Source organism: Euleptes europaea, chromosome 2, assembly GCF_029931775.1.
Source record: "Euleptes europaea isolate rEulEur1 chromosome 2, rEulEur1.hap1, whole genome shotgun sequence".
Classification (NCBI taxonomy): domain Eukaryota; kingdom Metazoa; phylum Chordata; class Lepidosauria; order Squamata; family Sphaerodactylidae; genus Euleptes; species Euleptes europaea.
This window is the reverse complement of record NC_079313.1, coordinates 88,216,527-88,241,951: the sequence shown is the minus strand read 5'-3', so window position 1 is coordinate 88,241,951 and position 25,425 is coordinate 88,216,527. Positions and strand designations below refer to the sequence as shown.

Here is a 25,425-nt window from a genome sequence, read left to right as displayed (position 1 = left end):
CCCTGGGTGCTGGAGGTCACATGAATTTTGATCATTCAATACATTCCTGCAGTTTTGTTATAGCATCATCATCTGTGCCATGCCAAAGAGCAAAAACAGAGCAATATCAATTCCTAATCTCTTTTCATTGCATTTACAATATACTTTCCATGACTCTATAGGATTTATGCACTCAATAGTATTTAATACAGGGCAGAGTTTCTACTTACACTGCACTTACAATTGCCACCTAACAAGTCTGACTGTTGCTTTTCTCAACACCATTGCTAGACAAATGGCACACTGAAATGAAATTGCATTTGCCTTTTCTCTCTGAGAATTATGCAAAACGTAACCACTTTTATAAGCTTGTTGTTGTCATAGCAGGGAGGCAATAACTTTATGTAAAGCTCACAAATGCTGCAAATGCTGTGCATGCTCCCATCTCTACATTTGATATAAGTTAAGGATAAGAAGATACCTGTTTTGCTATAATGTATGGTTATTTTGTGGATACAGGATAGGCAACATTTCTAGGGACATTCATAAGATGCTACACAGGGGAAGGGCTGCACTGAAAACAAAAGATTTCTGTAGCTAAAAGAGTAGGAAACAGGATGGAGCAGAAATGATAAGGCACTGGGGAGGTAATGTCAGGGAGAGATGACAGGATATATTCCCTGTGTCTAACATAGACTGGAATCAAGTCACTGCGCAAAGCCAAAGTCCTGGGGAAGTGGCGATTGCTACAAGGCTTAGAAAACAACAGACTGCAACATTCGGAAACACATAATCAGGTCCAAAGGGATGGGGGGCTTCAGGTGATTGCCATCTAGGCGCAGGTAGCGAAGATGGGGCACGCTGTCAAGATCTGAGGATGATTCTTGGAAAGAGAACAGAGACATGGGGCATATCTCAGTTCCATTGATAGCTAAGGGAGAAAAAGAAAACAAAGCATTAGTTTTGGAAAATCTGCATTTTTTTTGTTTGCTCTGTAGACATTTATCATTCTTTCAACTGCCAGGGTTATTTTTTTTTAAAAAAAACAACAACCAGGCTATGTTGCTGCAGTGGTCCCTTTTGGCTTCAAGCGCTATGAATCTATCCATCAATGCAAAACAACATAAGAAATTTCCCGTCCAATTGGGAAAATGTTCCACGACCAATATCTATTTAGGAAATTCCCATTCTAGGAGCCTCCCTTGCTCATTTCTCAGCTCCTGCCGTATGCTATCAACTAGAAATATATCTACATAAATGATGCAGATCTTCTGAGGGAAATTGGGACCAATTATATTGAGTTCCTATACCACAAGATTGAGGATTAAGGAATGCAAAAGTAAAGTGTTAGAAGGGGCAATGGTCTAACATTGCGTGGTTGCTTAGAAAAATAATTAATATAATCCAACCTGAGGTCTTTTGTGCTGGTTAGTTACAGATTTCAGTCATCTACCATGTCATATCCACATCATCCCTGTATTTTTAGACTAGTACAGACTGTTTTGAGATGTAGGTAACAATGCAACATTGAAACAGGTGTGATGCAGTTAGATGCTTTTTGAATGTGCTTTAAGGCATATGAGCTTATGGAAACAGTAGGTGTATAGATAAGTCATTTTATCCACATTTTATTATTGGTTGCTTTAATTTTGATATGTATAACTACATATTATTACAACAATTGATGGTGGTGAAGGCTCTGAAAGTGAGCAATCTCCATCTGGTTTCGCATGAGGAAGTCATGCTGACCATTGTCTAATAAACTTGGAGCCAATATATAGTTTCCATTGTGCCAGTCCCTGATTTGGCGTCAAATAAAAGGAGTCCCTATGAGAGCCAGCATGGTATACTGATTAAGGGATCATTGGCTAAAGTATTGTAATTATGCCAATAAAGGTATGTGTATGTGTAATAAGTATACTGATTAAGGTGTTGGACTATGACCTGGAAACCCAAGTTCAAATCCCCACTAACATCCATGAAAGCTTGCTGGGTGACCTTGGGCCAGTCACATACTCTCAGCCCTGAGCCTGGCTAGTATTTGGATGGGAGACTTCCAAGGAATATCTGGATCATGACGTGGAGGCAGGCAATGGCAAACCACCTCCTAACGTCTCTTGCCTTGAAAACCCTATGGGTTCACCATAAATCAGCTGTGATTTGACGGCAAAAAAAAAAAAGAAGGAGGCTTAGCTGTGAAGCCTAGGTAGGCCCAGTGCTGGGCTCTGAGATTTTTCTTCTTGGGAGCTCTGCTACTACCTCAGTTTTACCATAACATCAATGTAGACCCTCCTACTGCCTTGCTTTTTCATATGCATGCATTGTTCTTCCTCCTGCAAAATTTGCAAAAGTATGAATCTAGTCCTTGTAACAATCTGATTGTAGAAAACCAGTCTGGTAAGGGTTGCTCAGCTACAATGATGTTTTTATTAGTATTCGTCAGTGGATGGAAAGCATACCATACCTGTACTATGGAGTCTGGAAGTCTAGTTTTTCATAACAACCCACTGGGTGACCTCGTGCTAATCAAGACTATCATCTTAATTTGTTAAAAATGGGAATATTTAATGGGCTACCTTATGGGGCTGCTGTGAACATGAAAAGAGAGGCAAACTGGGCCTATTTGGCCAGGCTTTCTAAGGCCTGACCAATATCTATTTATGAAATTCCCATTTTAGGAGCCAGCAAAGCAGTTAGTAGGGTTCCCAGGTGACCAGCATAGTGCACCCCATACACTGTTTCCCATACTCTACATCTTCCATGTCCTAACTGAAGGCCTAACTGGTCTTCTGTTCAGCCATTTCTTTATTAGCTGCATGCAAATTCTCATCTTTCCATGGGTTTACCATCCAACCGTCCTAAGCAGAGTTTCACCCTTCTAAGCCTTCATAACTCTCCTTGGGATTGCACTGCAACAGAAAAAGATCAAATCACCTGGTCATGCCAAGATTTAGCAAACTCAGCCTCAACTTAACAAAGCAATCCAACCTTACATTAATAAACTCTCTTCCCTAGTTCAGGTTGGTGGTGTCGTCAAGTCACAGCTGACTTATGGCGACCTCATAGGGTTTTCAAGGCAAGAGATGTTTGGAGGTTGTTTGCCATTGCCAGCCTCTGCATGGGCTGAGAGAGTTCTGAGAGACCTGTGATTGGCCCATGGTCACCCAGCAGGGCTTCATGTGGAAGAGCAGGGAACTGAACCCAGTTCTCCAGATTAGAGTCCGCCACTCTTAACCATTACACCACGCTGGCTCTCCATTCAAGTTACAATTAAGAAAAGCTGAAACTAGACAAGAGGCAAGTACCCTTGGACCTGTATGAAACTATAAAGAAGAGCTCTGTGTTTTTCTGATGGCCAGTGTTGTCACTGTGGACCCAATGATATCCTAAAGGGTTTTTTTGCACTAAATGACTTTGTAATTATCCCTCCATTTTACAAACATCTATAAACACAGAGTTATCACTAGTGTGACTATGTTACAGCTTGCCATATATGAGCTGGAATTGGGTGATCTTGCAAGCTGAAAATTATTCTTATTTTCATGCTTGTTACTTTTTTACTCTTTTCAGCTACTTTGGGACACAGGGTGGGGGGTAGGATGCTGTCTCAGGCTAGGCAAGTTGTGCTAGACAGAGCAAAAGCTTATGTTGGCATGCCATATTGGTGGCCTCTTCAATGAAGTGCCCTCTAACTGAAATAACTGAACTGAAGACTTCCCATTTCCAGTCAGTTATGTGCATACCCTTAGACATCATGCCTTTGCTCAGAGGAAATCCTTTTATCCCAACTGTACAGACGGAATCACTGATGTGCAGAAACATGTCCATGACTTTCAAAAGAAATGTTAAATCCTTGAAGTCTCAACTTTTAAATTCCCCTAAAGGACTTTAAAATCTTAAGGTTGCCCACTGAAATATTTCTATCAATAGCATGGGGCAGATTTCAATATTAAGTTGTGTGAGAGCTAACCATCATTTTGAACATTACAGCTTTAGCAAGGAAACAATCCAAATAAATCTCAGCTTCGCGGTTTGCTCCTCATACCAGGTCTCCTGTCTTTGTACTCACAGAGAAAAAAAGATTTACAATGTGACCTTAGAATAACCTTCCACTTGAATCTCAAAGGCTAGTGGGAATCTAAGTGATGAATTTAAAATAAAGCTGTATAGATTTAAAGGAAGCATTATTTGTCTGGAATTCTGCCTTTGTGCTGTTCAGCATTAGAGTTATCAGTGTTGTATCAATGAGCTGTCCTCATTCCAAAGGTATGTTCTTGCCTTGAGATGCCAGTTGTGCATAAAATTTACTCAGATTAGTTTCTATGTCCTTGGAGGCCATCCTTAGGTAGGCTTCAATGGTCTATCTGAAGCTCTTCTGGAGATTTAACCTCTCCTGAAAGTTTAACACACAGTGAAAAAATACAACACACTTGGACCTGTTTTTAAGTGTTGTGACTTATTGTTTCCTTTCCTTGCTAAAAAATGTTTTGGAAGGAATTCTGCATTCTTGCTCCCCTGCAGATGTTTTCAATCAAGGCAGCAGGTGGTGGGAGCTCCAGCAGTACAAACATCTGGGACAGAAATGGAAGAGGTTTTTGTTATTCCCACAGCTCTGTGAAATGAGTATTGCTTTGCTGGAACTGCACAAAGAACTCATAGAATTACAGGAGAGATCTCCAACTCTGGATTTCATACTCTATTCCTAGACCACACATACACCTGCAAATAAAGACAATTGTCAATCTGTTCTATATGCATACTGCCCAACTTACAAAATATAAAAGGGCCTCTACTCTTCAAAGTTTTAAGACAGAAGTTATAAATCAGAGAACATCTAGAACCAGAATTTTAAGAGGCTTCAAAAAAGTAAGGCAAGAGACATCATTTACACCAATTTGATTCTTGAATGCAAGCATTATTCTTTTGGGTTTGATAATAGACACTGAGCCATTAATAATAAGGCTGTCCTTAAGCAGGTTAGTATCACCCCCTCACCCCCAAAAAGCAAAAGATATGCTCTCCCATAGACTTAACCAATTTTCTGCCTGTACTGACTCACTTGCAATTAAATTATCATTCAAGTAGAGATGCTCCAACTTGGGGCTGATGTAGGGGATGTTGGTAAGCTTGTTGTGTGCCAGTTGCAAGACCAGCAAGTTACTGATATTGAAAGAGTTCTTGGGTAGCCCTTTGTCAGTGAGGCTATTGAAGTTAAGCCTGAGGAATGCCAAGTTGGGGAAATCCTTGAAGTAATTGTTGGGGATGTCAGTAATGTTGTTCTGATCTAGGAAGAGCTGGTGCACAGCAGTGGGAATTCCAGGTGGCATCTTTTTTAGTATGTTGTGAGCTAAGTTGAGCTGCATAAGATTCTTGAGCCCCTTGAAAGTGTTCTTATTGAAGACTGCATCATTCAATTCATTGTTGTTGAGATCTAGGAGAGTGAGGTGCTCCAGCTTGTTGAAGGCACCAGAGGCTATCTTGGAGATTCTGTTCTTGCTCAGCCGAAGCTGCTCCAGATTTGGAGGCAGATTGTTGGGGATTTCCCTAAGATGGTTCTTGTCCATGAACAAGAAGATAAGGTTCTCCAACTTGTCTAATACCCGTTTGTCTACCTTCTTGATACGATTGTTGTCCAGATTGATCCACATCACCCCTGTGGCATTTCTGAAGGAATCCTCAGGAAGGTCTTCAATGAAGTTGTTTTGAAGGTAGAGGTAATTGATCCTGGGTGGAATGATGGGCACTTTCCTCAGGTTGCGACTGTCGCAGTACAAGGCTGAAGGGAAATCTGAAGGGCAATAGCATTCTCTAGGGCAGTCTGGGAAAATGGAGGGGGGTCCTGGAGGCAAGGGTGGAGGCAACTCTGTGGGCTCAACTGGTTCGCCAGGTGGAGGAGTAACACGCTTCTTTGGAGGTCTGCGCCTCTGCCCATTTACTTCACAAAGTAGAACAAGAATGAGTGGGAAAATAAGGCTGGAAACCACCTTCATGGTCTAGAAAGTTTATCTGAGGGAAGACAAAAAGGAAGTATTAAAAAGTGATCTATGGCTCTTAAATATGTCCTTGGCACCGAATTTCATTGTTTCTCTCTGACACCAGTTTTGCCCAACCAAACTATTTCTAGATGCTACGGTTGCTGTTGGTTTTTGTTTTTTACCTGGCACTAAATAAGGTTGTTGATTTCTTATTCACTGAAATCATATATTCTTAGGGTTGCCTGCTCCGGGTTGGGAAATACCTGGAGATTTTGGGGGTGGAATCTGAGGAGGGTGGGGCTTGGAGAGGGGAGGGACTTCCATGACATAGAGTCCAGTTGCCAAAGCGGCCATTTTCTCCAGGTGAACTGATCTCTATCAGCTGGAGATCAGTTGTAATATCAGGAGATTTCCAACTAGTCCCTGGAGGTTGGCAACCCTCTGTTTTCTATTTAATCTGCTTCTCTGCAATCATTGCATCATTTGTGATTCCGTTTTGACTACAATGTTGTAACAGCTGTCAAGTGACTACATTTTGTAGAAGAAAAGGACAGCATACTTATGGACAGCATGTTCAGCAGATGCTTCTTCAACAAGTGCTGATGACTGAAAGACGTTCCTCCATGGCCCGTGATAGTTAGTGACTACTTCAGGTCTGGACCAAAGCTGGATTTATGCACAAACCAGGTAAATTACAGTTTAGGACCTCAGATTATGAGGGGCCTCTAGGTACAAAAATAGTAATAAAACTACTGGATTATCATTTCAGGTATCGCTATGGGTCATCTTAAAGTTAACATGGCTTAAGACCTCCTCATGTCTTAATGTGGCCCTGGTCTGGACACATCAACCAGCTGGGCTGGGGTTGAGTGGTAGAGTAAATAGTTGTCATGTGGAAGACCTCAGATTCAGTCCCTGGCATCTCTAGTTAAAGGAATGTGGCAAAAGGAAGCAAAATACCTGTTTATGTCTCAGTCCCTGGAAACCTTTTACTAGTTAGAGTAGATGCTACTGAGTTAGATGGACTAAAGATGTGATACAATATAAGGCTGCCTCGTATGTTCATATGAGACCAGTGTTTTACCATGTGTGTATGGCAGAGAAAATATTTAATAGTATCCCACTTTTCCTTTGAGGAGCTAGGGTTGCCAGGCACATGCCTGCAACACCTGGGAGATTTTGGGGTGGGGCCAGGTCATGGATGAAAAAGACACTGGGTACATGTTCAAAATAAAGCATAACTGGCCACAAACCAACTTATTCATAAACAATATACTATGTATTTCTTATTAACGTATACCCATTAAAGTGTAATGCCATACATGTACATAAATATTGCAATCAAAGATAATCAACAGGTAAATAGTGTCCATGTGATGATTAGGCAACAAAAAGCCAAATTCCAGTCTCTGTAAGAACAACGAAGGTTTTCATTGATGGTCCCACGTGGTCATCTACTCTTCAGGGAGCCAATATATGCATAATCCAAAAAATCTTATGAAAATGGGAATGGTATTTGCAGAATCACACTGTTTCATATATGATATACTTAATCAGCCCAATAAACCATTATAATCACTCATGAATTAGAGACCACCCTACTATGGGTCTTCACAATACATCTGTCAGCATATACCGCAAGAAATCACAGGTAGTGGCAAGAAAGTGTCCACCATAGAGGGTGAGTTGGCAAGCTAATGGGCAGCAGACGTGGGTAAGTTTGGTTAAACTGAGAGGTAGTGAAGATGGCTGCCAGCCAAGTGTTGGCACCCAGTGGGAGTATTTTAGGGCAGGGACCAATGTTATGTGACTTCTGCATTGTACCCATAAGTGACATCATGACATTCTAGGAATTCACTGAACTCTATAGTTTTTACCATAGAGATGGGCAAATTCCTAGAGCATTGTGACATCACTTCTGGGCACAAACCAGAGGTGACAGTGTGATGTTGCATGGCATTGCTCCCCATCCCCAATCTTTGCTCCCACTGGAGTGTAGAGCCCTGGTGGAGCCTGGAGCCCAGGGGTAATGGCAAGCATAGTAGTGATATAAGCCAGTAGTGATATAAGCCAGTGAGATTTTTGGTTGGGAGTAATTTAGTTACCTTCTCAGTGATAGTGTTGAGTATGCTCATGCAGCCTTGAAATAAAAAAATCCCACAAATACACCTGCATAGACCCACACACCCCATTTAATGACCCTTTCTCTTTTACCCTCATTCAGTTTGATGCCTCCGATCAGTGCCCCTAATAGGAAAAGACAATGAAGAAAGTGGGACCACTTCCTATAGCCAGGCTGCCTTCCTCTCCATTATTCAAAGTTGAGATATTACCCTGCAGCTGCTGCATCAGGGTTAGCATGAATGTCACACGCAGTATAAAATCATCTTTTAAAAATATGGTCTGGAAAAGACTCTTATTCTCAAGAGTGTCAAACTTCATTTAGAAATATAAGTGAGCCTCTCGCAGTCACAGCTGTGAACAACCCATGAGCCAATTTCAACCAATACAGCAATGCCCTTGAAAACTGCAGACAACCTGTGTCTTCTGGAGCTTCCTGGCAGAGGTGAAGTAAATGGCTGACTTCATCTTGCCCAAAGGCTAACCTTAATGCCCACTGATGGAAAGAGAGAAGCCACAAGGTTTTTCTTGTAAGAAAGGAAATGAAGGTCACGCATGTCTATATTCTGAGAGTCTGGCGGTATTTTTAAATACTTATACTAGCTGATGAGAAGTGCTTCTTTATCCTGCCATCTTGACCTGTCTGAATCCTGTGCAAAACATAAGGATTCTTGATTGTCCATCTAAACATACCTCTAGTATAAAGCCTGTTGTTTACTCAGTAGAGCTGAAAATAGACTTAATTTTACATGGGAGATCTATGATTGATTCTGATTTTTAAACATAAAAAGCAGCTGCAGGAGGGGCAGTGATTTGTCTCTTCTCTGTACTGAGGAGTTTCACTGAGAGGTGAAGCTGCACAAAGAAGGCATGTGTTAAACCCCCTGTGACAGGCCTTTATTATTTTTTTTACCAACTATGGGGGCACACACAGCCTCCTATGATTTTTGGGATCTAGGTTTGTTTTAAACTATAAAGTTTAAACCTCCCCCTCAGTTACCAGGTGTTCTAAAGGTAGCAAGTGAATAAGCTTTGGGTTCACTGCTATAAGATAAGTGTTGTGGTGCACAGGGAGATTATTGAGATCACTGCGGCAGGATTAGTATGTCAACAGCTATGAAGACCTGTTTATTTACAGGTTGGTTTAAAGCAGTGGTTCTCAAAGTACCACCCCCTGGGGGGCGGTGGGATTACCTAGGGGGGGGGACTAAGAGGCAGGGGACAGCACGGGGGAGCTAAAGGTGGGCCCTTCAACTGTGTTGTTGGATAGGGTAGGGGGCGCTGGGGTTGAGTTTGTGGAACCAAGAGGGCGGTGGCTTGAAATGTTTGGGAACCACTGGTTTAAAGGAACAAATTAGCAGCACAGGTCCGCAGGTAGACAAGGAGAAACCTGGCTGGGCCACATAAATGTAAACAACTTAAGGCTTCAGAGTAGTTAGAAGTTTCTTTAAAGCTTTACAAACAGGCTTTTGCTGACTCGCCACTAGGTTGGATCCTCTCTCACACACAGGATTCCACCCACACCAGCCTGTCTTAGGGCTGTTTAGCCTGGAAAGAAGGTGGCTGAGAGAAGACATGATAGAGGTCTATAAAAGCATGCATGGTTTGGAGAAAGTGGACAGGGAGAAGCTTTTCTCCCTCTCTCATAATACTAGAACGCAGGGTCATCTGCTGAAGCTGGAGGGTGAGAGATTCAAAACAGATAAAAGGAAGTATTTTTTCACACAACGCATAGTTAAATTGTGGAACTCCCTGCCCCAAAATGTGGTGACGGCTGCCAACTTGGAAGGCTTTAAGAGGGGAGTGGACCTGTTCATGGAGGAAAGGGGTATTCATGGCTACTAGTTAAAATGGAAGCTAGTCATGACGCATACCTGTTCTCTCCAGGATCAGAGGAGCATGCCTATTATTTTGGGTGCGGTGGAACACAGGCAGGATGGTGCTGCTGCAATCGTCTTGTTTGGGGGCTTCCTAGAGGCACCTGGTTGGCCACTGTGTGAACAGACTGCTGGACTTGATGGGCCTTGGTCTGATCCAGCAGGGCTTTTCTTATGTTCTTATGTTCCCAAGAGTCAGACTAAATTGTACAAGGTCTGCTCATCCCCAGAGACATGCCTAACAATTGGGTACTGTATTCTCTCTCAGAGATAGAGCTGAACCACTCTGCCATTCTACCAAGCAGAGCTACCCTTCACTCTGTCTATTCTTTTTTCCTGATGCAGACCTGAGCTGTCACAGCTCTCTCTCTCTCTCTCTGAGGCAGACCGGAACTCCCTTCTCCTGTGCTTCCCTCCAACATTTCATCCCCCCTCTCAAAGGTGATTGGATGCTGCACCAGCACCCCTGTAAGCTCATCCCAGTGACTGTTTTTCTCTTCGGATTAGGACAGGTTCCCATCCATCCACCCACCCCCTTGTTGCTGTCTCCATCCAAATTGCCCCTCACACCCATGACCATTTTAATGTTAAAGAAAATACTGATGGATCTAATCACGAGTCCCCTACATAATTAGGGTTGCCAACCTCCAGGTACTAGCTGGAGGTCTCCCACTATTGCAACTGATCTCCAGATGACAGAGATCAGTTCCCCTGGAGAAAATGCCCACTTTGGCAATTGTACTCTATGGTATTGAAGTCCCTCCCCTCCCCAAAGCCCACCCTCCTCAGGCTCTGCCCCAAAAATCTCCATGTATTTCCCAACCCAGAGGTGGCAACCCTACTACATAATGCAAAGTTCAGCCCAAACAGTCATGATATAGAAAGCCTCAAAAAGGAAAATTACCTTTATTCTCCCACCTGCATTTTCTCATAGCAAATTTTAACAAATGTTTGATCATTCTGGGTTAAAGTGTGCATCATGTAAGAGTGGGATGTTATCATCTTTTTTTTATTTTGCAGATTGCCAGACTAAATGTCTTGGTGACCCTTGTTGATTTGCTATATTGTGACTCTATAAACTGGAACTACAGCTCTACTGGAAACAAAAAACACTGAATTTTGCTAGCTGCGTTTGGTCATTCAGGCTATGGAATTAAACCTTTTCTGTTCTCACCATCAGATTTTCCAAGGTGCTCCATTCTCATTTAGGCACCCAAATAAGTGGCACATTTTTAAGCATACCAAAACACAGCTCCAATTATGGACATATTTTCAAAAGAATGTGAACGGCAGGGAGGAGAGAAGTGATTTGGACGTCTGGTACTGACACACAAGGGGGTTAGCTACTGACCAGCCCAGTGGTTTGTCATTACATCATTACAACAATGACCATCATTACAACTATGCAAAGAAAATGACTTGTCCTCTCTGTTGTCCAACTAATGTTGCAATAATCAGCTTGTTATATTAATATCAAAGCAGAAACTATGCCAAGGATCTGGGGCTGGGAACACTCCAACAGCGTGTGTGGCCAATGAGAATGCAGATCGTAGGGACTTATGGAAAGGGAAAGTATGTATATTGCCTAGCTGGAGTGTGATGAGGTGGGCGAGGTTACTTGCTTGGCTTCCCTGCACCCTCCTACTGAGTGCAGAAAAATCCTGAGGGTTTGAACGTAAACATTTCACACTGGCACAAGCAGATATTTTAACAGCACTGCCACCAAGTGCCTGCACCGAAATCTGCACCCAGCCTTTTATATCCAGTTGTAAAAATGAACAAGCAAGGCCTAATTAACTTAGGAGACTCAAAGAGTACTGGGGAGGGGAGGGCTCTGGAGTCATTAGAAGTTCTGCCAAAATAGTTTATTGCACCTTTGGAATACATTCAGAGGAAATATTGCCTTGGTGATTTATGCTTAATATGGAAACTGACTCACAAGACAATGAATCAGTAGCTAGTAGGCTAAGAGATACTCTTAGACACTCAAAAGCAGCAGCTAGCAAAATAAGGAGAGATTTGTTGATAGGGCAGAGAAGAAAGGCATTAAGATTCATATTCTGTCACAGGTTCTCTGTGGATCCCTTTGTAAAAGGGATGCCAGCTTCCAGGTGGGACCTGGGGATTCCCCAGAATTACAGCTCATCTACAGAGATTGGTTCCCCTGGAGAAAATGGATGCCTTGGAGAGTGGACTGTACAGCATTGTACTCCACTGAGCTTCCTGTCCTTCCCAGGCTTCATCTCCATATTTCCAGGCGTTTTCCAACCTGGATCTGGCAACCCTACTTTGTATCCATAGGCTCATTGATGGATTGGCATCAGATATCATGTGACACCATGGTTTGTTTCAACGATGGTTTGTTTGTGAAACCAGGATTAAGCTCACAAACAGTCATTCAGTTTTTGGTTTGTTTCAGCAAAATGTTTTCATTACTTTCACTCGTTTCCCCGCCTCCTTCTCAGAGAGACCCCCTGGTATCCTTGTTTGTATTTTGGCAAGGGTGGTGCTGGGGATAGGGTTGTCAAGTCCCTCCACAACAGGCAGGAGGCTTTTGGGGCAGAGCCTGAGGAGGGAGGGGTTTGGGGAGGGACTTCAATGCCATAGAGTCCAATTGCCAAAGCGGCCATTTTCTCCAGGTGAACTGATCTCTATCGGCTGGAGTTGAAATTGCAGGAGCTCTCCAGCAAGTACCTGGTGGTTGACAACCCTAGCTATGGAGCAGGCCAGGATTAAGCCAGGTTTTCCATATTAGTATGCCATGCAAAACCATAAAACTGCTATTAATAAACCAAACCACAGTATTAGATCCTTCTTTGATGGATCAGAACTAACCAGTTTAGGGGAGTGGCAGAATCCTAGTTAGTTTTATTAAACTGTGGGTTTACATGATGACTGAGCCAGACCTCTGTGGTCATTTATGCATGGTAGCTTTAACCTCCTTTATTCCCCGTTTCAGCCAGGATCAAATTTTTCAGTATGCACAATACCTCATTCCTTGGAAGCTCAATGCTGTTTCAACACAAAACAAACCCGGCTTTTCCCATTCCTCTTCTGGCCCGAATTAAACGGTTCTTCCTGGCTCATTCCGGAGTCACAGAGCATGCATACTCTGTTTTCGGGTTGAGCTTCCCTGCAACATCACGCCCCATCCTTTTCCAACCCCCTCTTCAAAGCAGCATGCAGAGGGGAAAACAGAAGATTGGCTTCTCTCACAGCCAGTCACAAAGCAGTATGTAAAGAGGCGGGGATGCAAGTGCTTCCTGCTTCTTGCTATCTTGGAGCTCTTTCTGAGCAAAAAAAGAGCCTTTTTTAAAACAAGGCTTGGATTCCCCCCCCCCATTCTTTCAGATTGCTCAGTTTTTTGTTTTTTGTCTTAAAATGTTTTTTATGCGGCGATTGGGTTTGGGGGGAAGGAAATCTCTCACGGAGAACTGCAAAGTAAGCCAATTACAGAGCAGCATTTAAAGGGGTGGGACTTGATTTGAGCTTGGGATACTGTTTTTCTGTATTCATGGTTTGATTAGAACACAGTTTTATCCCTGATCATTCAAGCCAATGCATACAGTTTCCCCCAACCCGGGTTACTTTAATGTGTGATGAACCCAGGTACAAGCAGTGCGATCCAACCCATGCATAAAAGACTTGTGTCTTTCTGTGAAAAACTAGCCTAAGTTTCTTTTGCAAATTGGCAACACTGGCTTGTATTGCAGGCAGACAATTGTTACCATGTTGCGAGAACACAATAAACTTTCTGAGCCACCACAGCGCTTATGAACCCCATACTAACTACAACCTCCTCTCCCTGATAACTATTTGGAACATCTTAGTCTGACCTATGTACTGGAACAATCTAAAATAACCAAACCTTCAGCTTGTGATTTAACTTAGCTCATTCCTTCTGTGTGATGATAACACTGATACTGCCCGAAAACAGTGTGTATATTACTGAATTACATTGCAGCGAAACAGCTGTCAAATTGCTTAAAGTTAGTGCTGGCATGAAGCATTCTACCATAAAGCCCAACAGCTGCTGAAAAATGTCATACAATAACACCTTTCTCCTGTCCCATCAAACCCACCACGGCATCTGTGCAGCCTACCAATATGCTAAATTTTACCATATCCAGGATATAGCTACTGTTTCCCTCTTATAAATAAAAAAAGACATTTTCTGAGTGGTAGGGATTTTTAAAAAGTTTTTTTTCAAATATAATCTTACATATATAACATAACACATTTAGTACTCTTGCCTACAAACAAACAAAAACAAAGAGGCATAATAATAACTCAGAAAACGCATAAGGAGATACTTTCTCTCTTACCTTATTATTCCAAACATTATGGGCAATACTGAACTCTTAATAAATTTATCTGAACCTAGAAAATTATTTCTCTGGGCCCTTTGATAATATGTTAACTTAGCTAGTAAAGCAGTGTTTCACACACAATGGAGCCATTTCACCCTCCAAAGCCGGTTCTAACTTTTGCCATTTTGCTGCTATTGCCAATTTAGAAGACGTAAGTGAACTCAAGACCATTTCTACATCTGAAAGGGCAATGTGCCCCTTTTAATAACCCCAAGGAATAAATTCTTAATCAAAGGGTCTTTCACAATCCAACATTTTATTAAGAAACCAAATGACCAATTTCCAAATGGTTTAATTTTTGAACATGACCAAAACTTACTAAAAATCTGCCAGAGGTGAGCCACACTCACCAGCCGATAGAGATCAGTTCACCTGGAGAAAATGGCCACTTTGGCAATTGGACTCTATGGTGTTGAAGTTCCTCCCCTCCCCAAACCCCACCCTCCTCAGACTCCGACCCAAAACCTTCCCACCGATGGCGAAGAGGGACCTGGCAACCCTACTGGTCCACCAAATCCCCACTATTCTCAATACTGTTTTACTCAGATTAACCTTACGCTTACTCACCGTCACCTAGTCCTTCAATGACCCCAGGCACAAGCTTATCTGTCACAAGCTTATCTGGATTTCATAAAAAGAAAACACAGCTGGATGTCATCAATAGACTGATGACACTGAAGCCATATCTAGGGCTGCCAACCTCCCGGTGGGGCCTGGAGTTCTCCCAGAATTATAACTGATCACCAGGCTACAGAGGTCAGTTCCCCTGTAAAAAATGGCAGCTTTGGAGGGCAGACTCTATGGCATACCATAGATTCTAGTTGAAATCCCACCCCAAATTCCCCCTGCCACAGGTTTCACCCATAAATCTCCAAGAATTTCCCAGGCTGGAGTTGGCAACTCTACCCACATCCCTGGACATATCTCCCAGCAGTTTCATGTAGATGTTAAAAAGTATGATGATGGACAAAACTGAACCCTCACAGGACGGCTCCCATTGGGTAGAACAATATTTCCCAACACTTCTGTCCGGAACATGTCCTCCAGAAAGAAGTGGAACCACCACAAGATGCCCCAAATTTCCAGCTTACACAGGTGATCTATAAGGATATGGTTAATGGTGCTCAAAACTAAGAATTCTAAGAGAATTCACTGGGTCACATTCTTACCCAAATTTTTAAAAAAATTACAAGGATTAAAAATGTCCTGAATTCATACATATAATTTGGCGGGAGGAATTAAAATGTTAGTCGTCCCTTGGAGTAGAAAGAGGGAGAGGGAAATTGTGAGTATGTATGAAATTAAACTGGAATAAAAAGATTTTAAAAATTTTTTAGAAGCTCTGATGATATGTTTGCTACAGCTCCCCCTGTTGGACCAGAGGCTAACATATTTAAACCAGATACAATGAGAACAAGCAGAAGTCGTGCAAATACTATGGCTTATTTAGCCTGGCAGTTAATCTGGTTCTAAAAATCTCATTGAGCGGAGTGGAGCTTGTGAATTGTATGCTGGCTAAAGAAGATTGTCTCTGTGTAAAACAAACAAACAAACAAACCAAAATAACTCCAAATGCAAGACATCTTTTCACAGAAAACTCAGGATTACATAAATGGCATGTCTTAACAATCAACAGCTCAAGGGAGTACTAAGCTTGCAATTACAGACTGCATTTATGATAATATCCAAGCTTGATATCGTGATAATGGCATATCTGGAATATGACCTCCTTTGAACAGAATTGTTAAGTCAGCAGATGAGCTTCTATAAACAGAGATTAGAGGTTGCAGCCATGCTTTAAACTGTGTGGAGATGTGAGTGACACTTTGACAAGATTATAGGATAGTATAAGAATTATGTACAACACATCTCAGGCTCTCTTAGACAAACAATTTGATGGCTGCAGATGTCAGATTTTGATTTCATTAACTTGTCTCCCTGTGCTATCTTAATACCTACAGTGACATGGGTTAAAAACAGTACAATGTAGTAAATGTTGGGTATGTGTGTGTGTGTTGTATTGTCAAGTTGCTTCTGATTTATGGCAACCCTATGAAGTAATGACCTCCAAAATGTCCTATTGTTAACAGCCTTGCAGACTGAGGGTTGTGGATTCTCTCAGAACTCTTTCAGCCCCACCTATCTCAGAAGGTGCCTTTTGTGGGGAGAGAAAGGGATTGTAATTATAAGCCACTTTGAGTCTCCTTAAGGTATAAATGGGGTATAAAAAACAAAATCTTCTTTTATTGAGTAGATCCATAGGGTTGCCAACCTCCAGGTAGTAGCTGGAGATCTCCTGCTATTACAACTGATCTCCAGCCGATAGAGATCAGTCCACCTGGAGAAAATGGCCGCTTCGGCAATTGGACTCTATGGCATTGAAGTCCCTCCCCTCCCCAAATCCTGCCCTCCTCAGGCTCCACCCATTGTGAAGAGGGACCTGGCAACCCTATCAATCCATCTCATGTTGGGTCTTCCTCTTTTCCTGCTGCCCTCAACTTTTCCTAGCATTATTATCTTTTCCAGTGACTCTTGTCTTCTCATAATGTGACCAAAGTACAAGAGTCTCAGTTTTGTTAGTTTAGCTTCTAGGGAAAATTCAGGCTTGATTTGATCTAGAACCCACTGATTTGTCATATTGGTGGTCCACAGTATCCATACAACTCTCCTCCAACACCACATTTCAAAAGAATCAACTTTCTTCCTGTCAGCTTTCTTCACTGTCCAACTTTCACACTCATACATAGTAATGGGGAATACTATGGCATGAATAACTATAGTAAATGTTGGCCATGGCAATAGAAAATGTTCTGCACAGTATATTAAAGGCCCTCTGGGGTGTGTAGGTATCATGTGTGTGGAAGCTAAAGATAACATTGCAGCTGCATTTAATGAAGCTCTCAATGCTGGGTGTCCGTGGTAAGTTACCTGAGGAGGGGTGATTTGCATCAGGAGAAAGATGGAAAGCAGGTCCTTAACTCTTCCTGTGCCAGTTGCTCTCCCTATGAAGCTTCCTTTCAAGTTACTTTGAATCCAAAAAGATTCTAGACCTTGGGATTTGTATATGCTATTTTGGTGCTGTTTGGAATGATTTCTGTAGGGAACAATTTCTGGATAGCAGTAGGTTCTTAAGCTATTTTGAAACCCCCAAAAGCTTCAGTTCTTTATGGTCAAGCAAGGTTTGCTATTTTTCAAATATGAAACTTACTGCATCTTTGTTGTGCAGGGTGATTCCCATTGGAGACATTTCTCGTCATCAAGTAGCCTAGCCCACAACTAGGAGTCCAGTTGCAGGTTACATCATATTCATCATCAGCCAGCCCTTGTCAGACAACTCTTGCCCATTAACAAACAACACTGTATGGCTGTCAGTTTTCCATTTGGTCTGCGGTGAGGAAATGTCAACTGTGTTATGCTAACAAGCAACACCAAGGGCCAACAGTACACAGAGACAGAAGCCTAAAGGTTCTGTCAGAAATCATCCAGGAAACCAAGAGGTCTGCCAGTAAGCAAGCCTGGTGTCTCCAGTGTCTGCTGATTCATTCCTTGGAAGCTCTCTTGTATATGGTGGCCTGACAACTTCTTGATCAGATGTTGCAGTGTGGAATAATAATCCAGGTGTGCCCAGTGTAAGATCTCCTATCCAAGATTGAGGATGGAAGGTAGTAGGGCAAAGGGAAAGATTCTGTATCAGAGTTGTTTGTACTTTGGATTCACAGAAATCTTGGCCTCCCTTGACAAGTCTTGTCTGGGCTGATTGAAACATTCCTGGGCCTCTAAGTAACAAACTCTTTCCCTAAAGGAATTCTGTGCCCTTTGTCCACAGTTGTTGCCTTTTCTCTAATTTTTTATTTATGTAATTCTGGGGTTCTTGCAGTTTTTCAGTCAAAATTATGGCACCTTGAGGGATTTGGAGTGAATGCTAACCTCCGACAGGGAAACGGCTGGATATTAGACTCAGCACAGAACAACAGAGCATACCTAAGGACACCTTCATGGAAGTAAACCCCACTGAGTAACATAGGACTTATTGCTGAGTAGACCTGCTTAGGATGGCTCCCACTGTCGTTTTCTTTAATGTGCAAATTGTGGAAAGAAAAGAGTGAAAGAAAAGAGAACTGACTTTTTAAAGCATCTTTTGTATAACCTACTTTTCTCTCCCAGTAAATCACCACCTTTTAATTCTAACTCCCCTCCCTTTCCTCTGCAGCTTACCTCAGACATTGGGGGGAAGGAAAAAAATCTTTTAAATAAGCTTCTTGTAAGAAGGAAGGGTGGGAATTAATTCAAATCAGGGAAAGTGGCTCACACTGAAGGTGAAGAAACAGCTGCATGTTTCTTTTCATTCCTGGGGCAACATTCATAAGAGAGCTGCCAATCTGTTTTAAATTAGCTTTCAACTTTACCATTACTGATAATGTCATTTATGTCTATATTTATGTAGCTGGGCTTTCAACAATATAATGCATATTATTTTCTAGTGCTATGCTGAAATAACCTATTGAGAAGTCACAAATTAGAAAGGTGGAATGGCAACAAGATTCAAACTGCAAATAAACAAGCCTGTGTATATACTAGGGTTGCCAGGTCCCTTTTTGCCACCACCGGGAGGGCGGGGTTTGGGGAGAAGAGGGACTTCAATGCCATAGAGTCCAATTGCCAAAGCAGCCATTTTCTCCTGGTGACCTGATCTCTATTGGCTGGAGATCAATTGTAATAGCAGGAGATCTCCAACTACTACCTGGTGGTTGGCAACCTAAGCTCATCAAAGTGAAATTCACAGAAAGTTAGATGTATCTAAATCTTATTGTTTGTATCAGGAATGGGCCACTTGTGGTCCTTGAGTGGGATTTGGCCCTCAAGGCAGTTTTATCTGGCCCTGGTAACTACTGAATTTCAGTCAAGGTTCTGCAAAAAGTTTGGTCACAGATTCACTCTCAAGGATATTCATCAATATGTGCCTCAATTGGAGGAAGAAGGAAAATTTTAACTTCTGTGAATTGTGTGCCCTCAAACCCAGTTCAGGAAGAGGGACAATGACACCCAGAGACGGAAGCCTACTTTTGGGTGGGGAGAAGAGTTTTTGGCTTTCTTTTGGAGGGGCCATTCTTGGAGCTTTAAAGAGTCTACATGGTCCTTTTCCTTTGATCTTTCCACTCTTCCCTATGAGGAATGTGAGACCCACCAGTGATCTGTGTGTCTTGATGTCAATCTGATACGTATAAACAACAAGCAGTGCAGAGGGTGGCTCAGAGGGAATTCATGTGGTTGCTGCTCCACATGTCAAACCATTGATGTGCAGTAGTTACCTTCACAAATGAGACACGGTCCGCTGCCATCACAAACCATTCCTGTTGGCACTTCTATAAAGCAAAGTCTGGCAATGAGCTATGTGTACAGAGATCAGCTGTGCAGCATCAGCTCCCCACAAGAAAAAGCTCCCATGTGAATGTAGCTTCAAACAGCCTTCATACCATTTGCTTGTAGAACACGGAACTGATTAGTGACAACATTTGAGACAGTGGAAATAGTTTTACAGAAAGAGGGAGACAATGGGTGTGTCTACGTAGTGCATTTTTATCCTCCAAGGAGCTCTGGGGGGCATTCTTGACTCACCCCTGTTCTATCCTGATCACCCTGTGAGGTGGGTTTGGATGAGAGAGTGCAACTACTCCAAGGTCATCTAGCATTTAAACCCAAGTCTTCCAGATCCTTGTCTGACGACTACACCACTCCAGTGGATAGAATGTGCTCAGAAACCTAGTCCAACCTTGAATTTCCTGGATAAGCAAGAGCAAGATACTCTTTCTCAATATCAGCTCTCCATCTGTAATACTGGGACAGTGATAATATCTTCATAGGTTTGTTGTGAAAGTCAATGAGATATTAACCGTAAATAGAATTTTAAAACAACAACATCACTGTGTTTAAATGTTTGCCATAAGTTGACTAGCGTGTGTATAAATGATAAGCACCATTGTCCCTCAATAAATATGGAGATCCTCTTCAACAATCCCCTAGATCAGTATACACCAAAGAGCAGTGGGAACGATAAACCATTCCTTCAAAAGAGGTTTCTTAAAGTACTTTCACCAGTTCGCATAAGATTCTGGGGAAGACTCAGGTAAACACACACAGTCTCATTTACACATGCAGGACAACACGGTGGGAACCAAAAAGTAGAATGTTGAAATAGTAAATGGGCTCTACCATTTCAGATTGCCATGGTGAATTGCACCTTTGAATGTTGTTCTGCATTTTAAAAAATCCATGCAAACTGAAAACTAGCACAGTAGAGAGAAACGTTCTACCACTCGTCTTTGCTTCTTGCGCTGGCTATCTACTGTCAAGGCGTTCTTAACATGGGGAAGCATGCCAACTTGTGATCCTCTATGAGACTTCTCCTGCACTCTGAAGAGGGTACAGAACCAGATCCTCAGTTTGTAAAAGGAGTGGCAGCCAGACCTGACAGTGGAAGCAGCCTGGATGGCTTTCCATGCAAACAGAGAGGATGCATGTTCATTGATCTATTGATATTATCCTTTCCTTCCCTCTTCAACTTGTTGAGCCCAGTTGGAAAGCTTAGAAGGGTAGGCATTGCAGGCTACAAGAATGAGGTTCTCCTAGCTCAATTAGTTTCAGGAAAGCAGGTGGTCCAAACCCCAGCAGCCTGCCCTGCAGCTGCTTTCCTTGCTTTGCAGAGATGTCAGCTCAGCTCACCATTGATAATTTTGAAGCCATAACAGACCATCATATGAAAAGAAACATAGCAACTGTAAAAAAAAAAAAAAAAAAACATATGGAAGGCTAAGTGATCATAAGGCAAGAAAAACCAGGAGTTGTACTTCAGCTCAATTTTCCTCTAGAAGTGCTACCCCTGGCTAGGGCTGCCAGGCCCCTCTTCGCCACCGGTGGGAGGTTTTTGGGGTGGAGCCTGAGGAGGGATTTGGGGAGGGACTTCAATGCCACAGAGTCCAATTGCCAAAGTGGCCATTTTCTCCAGGTGAGCTGATCTCTATCGGCTGGAGATCAGTTGTAATAGTAAAAGATCTCCTGCCACCACCTGGAGGTTGGCAACCCTACCCCTGGCAGACTAATGCCCTCATTCTAAACCCATTTCTTCCTGTGGGATCGGCTTCTATGCAATGTGTTTCTGCAAAAGTCTTGGGACCAAATAACATGTTACAGGTGTCTTGAAATGTGTATCTGCCCCAATCATGTGTAACTCAGTTTGGAGGGTTGGTGAAAATGCATGTAGCCAGGAATGCTGTACATTCCCCTTTGCAGGCTGTTCCCCAAGGTCCTTTGTCCTTCTGCCAGGTTCTGTTTCCAAAACTGAGATTAGCTGGTAGAAAAGAAGACTGAAGCTTCTTTTGCACTTTAAATTGCACCATGTGTTCTTTTGCACTTTAAAGAGCAATCTCAGATCCTGCTTTATAGGCAATTCAGGAATTCCCATGTTTTAAAGTCTGCCACTGTCATGTAGTGAGGTCTTCAGAGCAGCCAGGTTTGGACTTTTAATGGTCCAGGACTGCAGCTTTTCACTCAGTGCAGATCTCAGCCCCTTGCCATGACATTCTGCTTGACGTTCTCCTTCCATAGTTCTGTTGCCTTCCAATGTTTTTATGAGTCATATGCACTTCCCCCCCTCCTCCAGCTTATCATACAAACATTCACATTTGGGGGGTGGAATCCGACAAGCAAAACTACTATGAAGCCAAAGTGCAGCATGCAGATCCACACATACATATGCATCTAATTTGCACAATCCATTTCCCTTTGTGGCTTTCTGATGTTTTAACGTAGATTTTCTCCCTATCAGAATGAGCTAGGCTATCCTGTTCCGCTTCCCATCGCTTGATCGCCACAAAACAGTCCAAACAGGATGTTAGATTTTTAAAAAGCTATTTAATAGAAGCAGAGAGATTTTGTCCTGGGGAGAAAAGTAAAATAGCTGTACTCAGTCAAATGCTCTTTCTCTGCTGTCCAAAAGATGCTGAAGCGGAAAGAGCGAATGCTGAAGACCATCTCTCCCCACAGACTCTGGAATGAAAAGGCAAGCAGGATAGTGTTTACTTTGGGCCACAGCCATCATACCATTAGCAAATCCAAATTATTTGTGGGGTAGGGGAAGGAAAGAGACTCGCCTGCCACAGTCTTTTTCTGCAAAGAGAGCTTTCTGCTCAGGCGTACAGATGGGGTGTATCCCACACAGAAAACATCTGGAATCAACTGGCTGGCTAATTCCTGTGCTATTTGCAACATGAAGGGATCTTTGCTTAATGCTCGTGTTCTTTTTCGTCCCTTCAGAGATCGTTGTGTCCCTTCATCAGCCTAGAGGCTTCAAAAGCAGAACATAAAATATAGACATCATGCATTTGGATGCATATACAGTCCCAGGTGGCACTCTTTCCTGTTCACTGCTTGAATCTCCAAAAGACCAGCAAAAGCTGGAGCAGCTTGCATGTGCAGTCCCCGGGGACGCTGACACAAGGTGCCTGATCCCCTCTGTAAGAACTGTCAGAGGTACCCCCAAGAGGCCCAGGCAGAGCTCACAATAAGAACAACAACAAACATGTATAAAGTTCTTTTCAGGCGTTCAAAGTACTTTATATACACGTTCTCAGTTATTCAATGGGATCTGAATCATGGACTTGTGACTCACATCACATACATGACACTAGCTACTTTTGACAGTTTGCTCCCCTCTTATTTTTGTCACTGATTTTTGCATCTCAGTTGCCTTTGACTCTCCCTTGTTTCCAACTCTTGGGCCTCTGTTTTGCCCATCAAATGCAGCAGATGAGGCTTTCCATGCAGCTCCAGTACTTCTAATTTGTTTGCACTGTTTGCAGCCTTGGTGTTTTTATGCTCCCTTTTCCTGCAAGGCATAAATGCCTGCATATTCTCCCCCACCCCCATGATCACTCATTTTCTGCTCTTATCTCCCCTCCCCACTTTCAGAGTGGTGAGAAAAGCTCCCAACCTGCCTTTCTGTATTTCTAATCTCTGATAAAATCACGAGTTGGGTTACATTCCAGTGGGATGGGCAATGTATGAAGGCATGAAAGCAGCTCCTTGGGCAGGCACATGACATGCTAAATCTCCCAGGAATGGGGATGCCGATGATTGACAGGAGCATTGAAAACAGTGCTCCACAAGCCAACTTCTGTGGGCTTTTCTTTCACTGTGATAGAGAAGGCGACTCCCTGGTAGGCATAGCTTTCATAGAAAATCTCTGAGTATCATGACAACATATCTGACCCACATCCCTTATTCAAGATCAGGTTCTAAAGAAACATATATGAGGTAGTCTGCGTGGATCCATACTGAGTTACTTGAAGTTTCCTCCCTTCCCTTCTCCACTTGAAAACTAAAAAGCCTTTGTCCCAAATTTGACAGATTCCGCAATCCACGACACAGCATCTGAAGTGTTACTAACAGCAGACTTGTTACAAGTAAATGTATTAATATTGGGGTATAAATCTGTTAAATGCCACTGATTACCATAAGTATTCCTTCCTGTATAGAAACTTTTTTGATGGAACATCTTTGCACATAAAATGCTTAGTTCTCCCTTTGGAAATGCAGCTGGCTGTGACAATAAAAACCAGAATACTCCTTCATTGGAACCTAAAATTTTCATACTCTCATAATGAAAAGAATTCATATTCCTTCCCTCTAAAAGAACAGAAACCTTACAAGATTTTCCCAGCAATCACACTTCAAAGGAGGATTAAATCTTCATTACTGACTAAGTCTGGTTTTCTTGTCCCCAAACCTTCTGCAAGCCTGATATGAAACAGCAAACTAATGCTTTACATATAGTACAAGCCATTTTAGCAGATCCTTATGAGAAAGAAAGAAGGAAAGCTTTTTTAAGAGTAAAACTCAGATCTTTAATCTGTCCCCCTCCAAAGATCCAAATATTTCTCTTCAGTATTACAGCCTGGGAGGCTTCTGGAATGCCCACCATGCACGTGGGCTATAAGCACCAGAAATGCAGGTGGGTGTGTGCAGCGTGGGAGACCAAAGGGGGGTTCCCTAAGCTCTGTTTCCATGGAAACAGCTTCAGCAGCTTAACCACGGTCACATGCAACTTTTTCCTCTTTTCTTGCTTGGCTCAACTCTGTGACAAGTTGAACGAAAAGCAGCCTTTGACGAGCCAGACACGAAATATCCCTTGACTAATGTATGACAAAAAGTTAGTAAATGAATGGTGTTAGTAAGGAGCCATCTGACCATTGGTTAAGGAGAAGGTGCCTCCTTGATTGTTTTAGGTGAGGCTCTTTCCAAGGAAGACACCTGCCCAGGGCTTACCTGTTGCCACCTGGCCTTCTTCCTCCTGCGTTTTTACCTTCCAGGGCTCTTCCTCCTCCTTTTCCTCCTCCTCCTCCTCAATCCAGTCTGGTTCTGAAACAAATGATCCTCCTCCAAGCTGTGTGTGTTTTCTCTGGTTCCGTTCCTTTGAGATCCTCTCCAAGAGGGTGGGTGGGAGCTGTGGAAGGAGGGGAAAGTCTCAACAATAACGTCTTTCTCTGGCAGCCAAACTCCTCAGCATTTAATCCACACACATGTCCTGCCTGCCTGCTGAAAGCCTCGTGTGTAATAACATTTCCTTCTGCTGGGGCAAGAGAGCTCTGAGCTAGTGTTTTTAAACAAATCTTTTTTTAAAGTAGCTTTCACTCTCTTGAAGCATGATGTCCTCTCCTAACTCTGCAGTAAATCATCATGTCTAGGGTTTTGTTTCAAAGCAGCAGGAAGGAAAGGGCTGCCAGACTCAATGGGTAATAAGCGGGATTCTTGTGTTGTAAAATGGAAGTAGTACATATGCCACGACCCTTCTAAATATACTTGTTTTACAACGTTAGTCTTTTTTTATGGTACCCTCATCCATTTGTCACTGATTCATCCTGCAGGGTTTTGGAAGCCCTCTTGGGAACCTGGTCAGTTTAAGGGTTAGCTACCATGGGAGCCAATCATAGTCACATTTAATACTCCTTGAAAATGGCTTACAAACATATATATGAAGCGGCCTTCTACTGAGTCAGACCACTGAGGTCAGTACTGCCTACCCAGACTGGCAGCTTGGGTTGTCAACAT

At 42.6% G+C, this 25,425-nt stretch overlaps 1 protein-coding gene across 1 annotated transcript; it reads right to left on the bottom strand.

Moving 5' to 3' along the window:
- Positions 1 to 570: 570 nt before the first annotated feature.
- Positions 571 to 24,882, bottom strand: PRELP (proline and arginine rich end leucine rich repeat protein). The gene is made up of 3 exons (XM_056844459.1): positions 24,643 to 24,882; positions 5,039 to 5,985; positions 571 to 910 (listed from the first exon to the last, which is right to left on the bottom strand). The coding sequence occupies exons 2-3, from the start codon at positions 5,967 to 5,969 to the stop codon at positions 735 to 737; spliced, it is 1,107 nt and encodes a 368-aa protein (XP_056700437.1). The 5' UTR covers positions 5,970 to 5,985; positions 24,643 to 24,882; the 3' UTR covers positions 571 to 734.
- Positions 24,883 to 25,425: the final 543 nt, after the last annotated feature.

What these genes read in the sequence shown, in the direction of transcription:
- PRELP (XM_056844459.1), bottom strand. Translation starts at nt 5,969, where the DNA reads ATGAAGGTGGTTTCCAGCCTTATTTTCCCACTCATTCTTGTTCTACTT. An exon ending in GAATGATAATTTAATTGCAA is followed by an intron (nt 911 to 5,038) that starts GTGAGTCAGTAC and finishes TTTCTCCCTTAG; the next exon opens with CTATCAATGGAACTGAGATA.